General features: G+C 42.8%; 1 protein-coding gene across 1 annotated transcript in view; it reads left to right on the top strand.

Annotated features, from left to right (window-relative positions):
- Window positions 1-538: 538 nt before the first annotated feature.
- The window catches only part of LOC130180167 (nuclear factor 7, ovary-like), a 2089-nt gene continuing 1286 nt past the window's right edge, over window positions 539-1341 (top strand). Inside the window, exons 1-2 of the mRNA XM_056393570.1 lie at window positions 539-656; window positions 766-1341. The exon at window positions 766-1341 is cut by the window's right edge and continues 1286 nt beyond it. Coding sequence (XP_056249545.1) covers window positions 783-1341 — 559 coding nt within the window. The 5' untranslated portion in view covers window positions 539-656; window positions 766-782. The remainder of the gene's footprint in view (window positions 657-765) is intronic.

Genomic DNA, 1341 nt, shown 5'->3' with positions numbered 1-1341 from the left:
ACATTATTTTGGCATAAGGCCTGTTAACCAAATCAGAAGAAATAAGGAGAGAGTAAAAAAAATAAAATTACCGTCAGTTGTGAAATCAACCGCTTAAATATAATTACAGAATTCATTATAATTTAATAATCACTATCAGCAAATTATATCGCAGTTCTGTTATTTTACAGCCCTGCAGCTTATTCTTAGCCCATTATACAGTATTTTTTGTATGTAAATATAGGCAACAATATTTCCCTCTGAAATGTAGAAAAGCTGTAAGAAGTGAAGTAAATTTAAAGTTTTTCTACTTTTTTTAATTTTTCTATCATCAACATGGATCATGCATAAAAATAAGCTAACCCCAGATAAAAAGTGAGCTCCTCTGATCGCCATGGTATAGTTTGCACACTGTGATCCATTATGTTCATCCTACAGCTGCATCTGAACTGAAACAGAGCTGCTGCAACATCCTGCTGATCAGTATCTCAAGCTCCACCCTCACCTGTCTCACCTGAGACAAACCAGGAAACAGTTTCACTTCCTCCTCAATGAAGAGAGACACAGACTGAAGAACAGACGATCAGATTCACCTTCAGATCAAACTAACAGCTTCCTCTGAGAGAGTCCAGCTACAACACTGCTGCTTCCACCTGCTGACACTCCACACACTGAAGGTGAGTTTGACAAACACCTGGACTCAGAGTGAAAGTAAACCTCAGTGAAGTTAGTAGAGGGGGGAGGGGAGCCATGACTGACTGTACTTCCTGTCTGCTGTGTTTGCAGCTTCTCTCAGGGACTAAATGGCTTCCAGATCAGAGGAGGATCTCTGCTGTCCGGTCTGTCATGAGGTCTTCAGAGATCCTGTTCTTCTGTCCTGCAGCCACAGCTTCTGTAAAGACTGTCTGCAGAGCTGGTGGAGAGAGAAACCAGATCGACCGTGTCCAGTTTGTAAGAGAACTTCAAAATATGAACCACCTTGTAACCTGGTGTTGAAGAACCTGTGTGAGGCCTTCTTACAGGAGAGAGAGCAGAGATCTTCAGAGGCTCTCTGCAGTCTGCACTCTGAGAAACTCAAACTCTTCTGTCTGGACCATCAGCAGCCAGTGTGTCTCGTCTGCAGAGACTCAGAAACACACACCGACCACAGATTCAGACCCATCATTGAAGCTGCTCCACAACACAAGAAGAAGCTTCAGGAAACTCTGGAGCCCTTAAAGAAGAAGTTAAAGGGTCTTAAACAAGTTAAAGTGAAGTTTGATCAAACAGCAGAACACATTAAGGTCCAGGCCCGACACACAGAGACGCAGATGAAGGAGCAGTTTAAGAAGCTTCACCAGTTTCTAGAAGAGGAAGAGGAGG

This window comes from Seriola aureovittata, chromosome 13, assembly GCF_021018895.1.
Source record: "Seriola aureovittata isolate HTS-2021-v1 ecotype China chromosome 13, ASM2101889v1, whole genome shotgun sequence".
NCBI lineage: Eukaryota > Metazoa > Chordata > Actinopteri > Carangiformes > Carangidae > Seriola > Seriola aureovittata.
The sequence above is the reverse complement of the archived record's forward strand: the minus strand, read 5'-3'. Positions and strand labels throughout refer to the sequence as shown.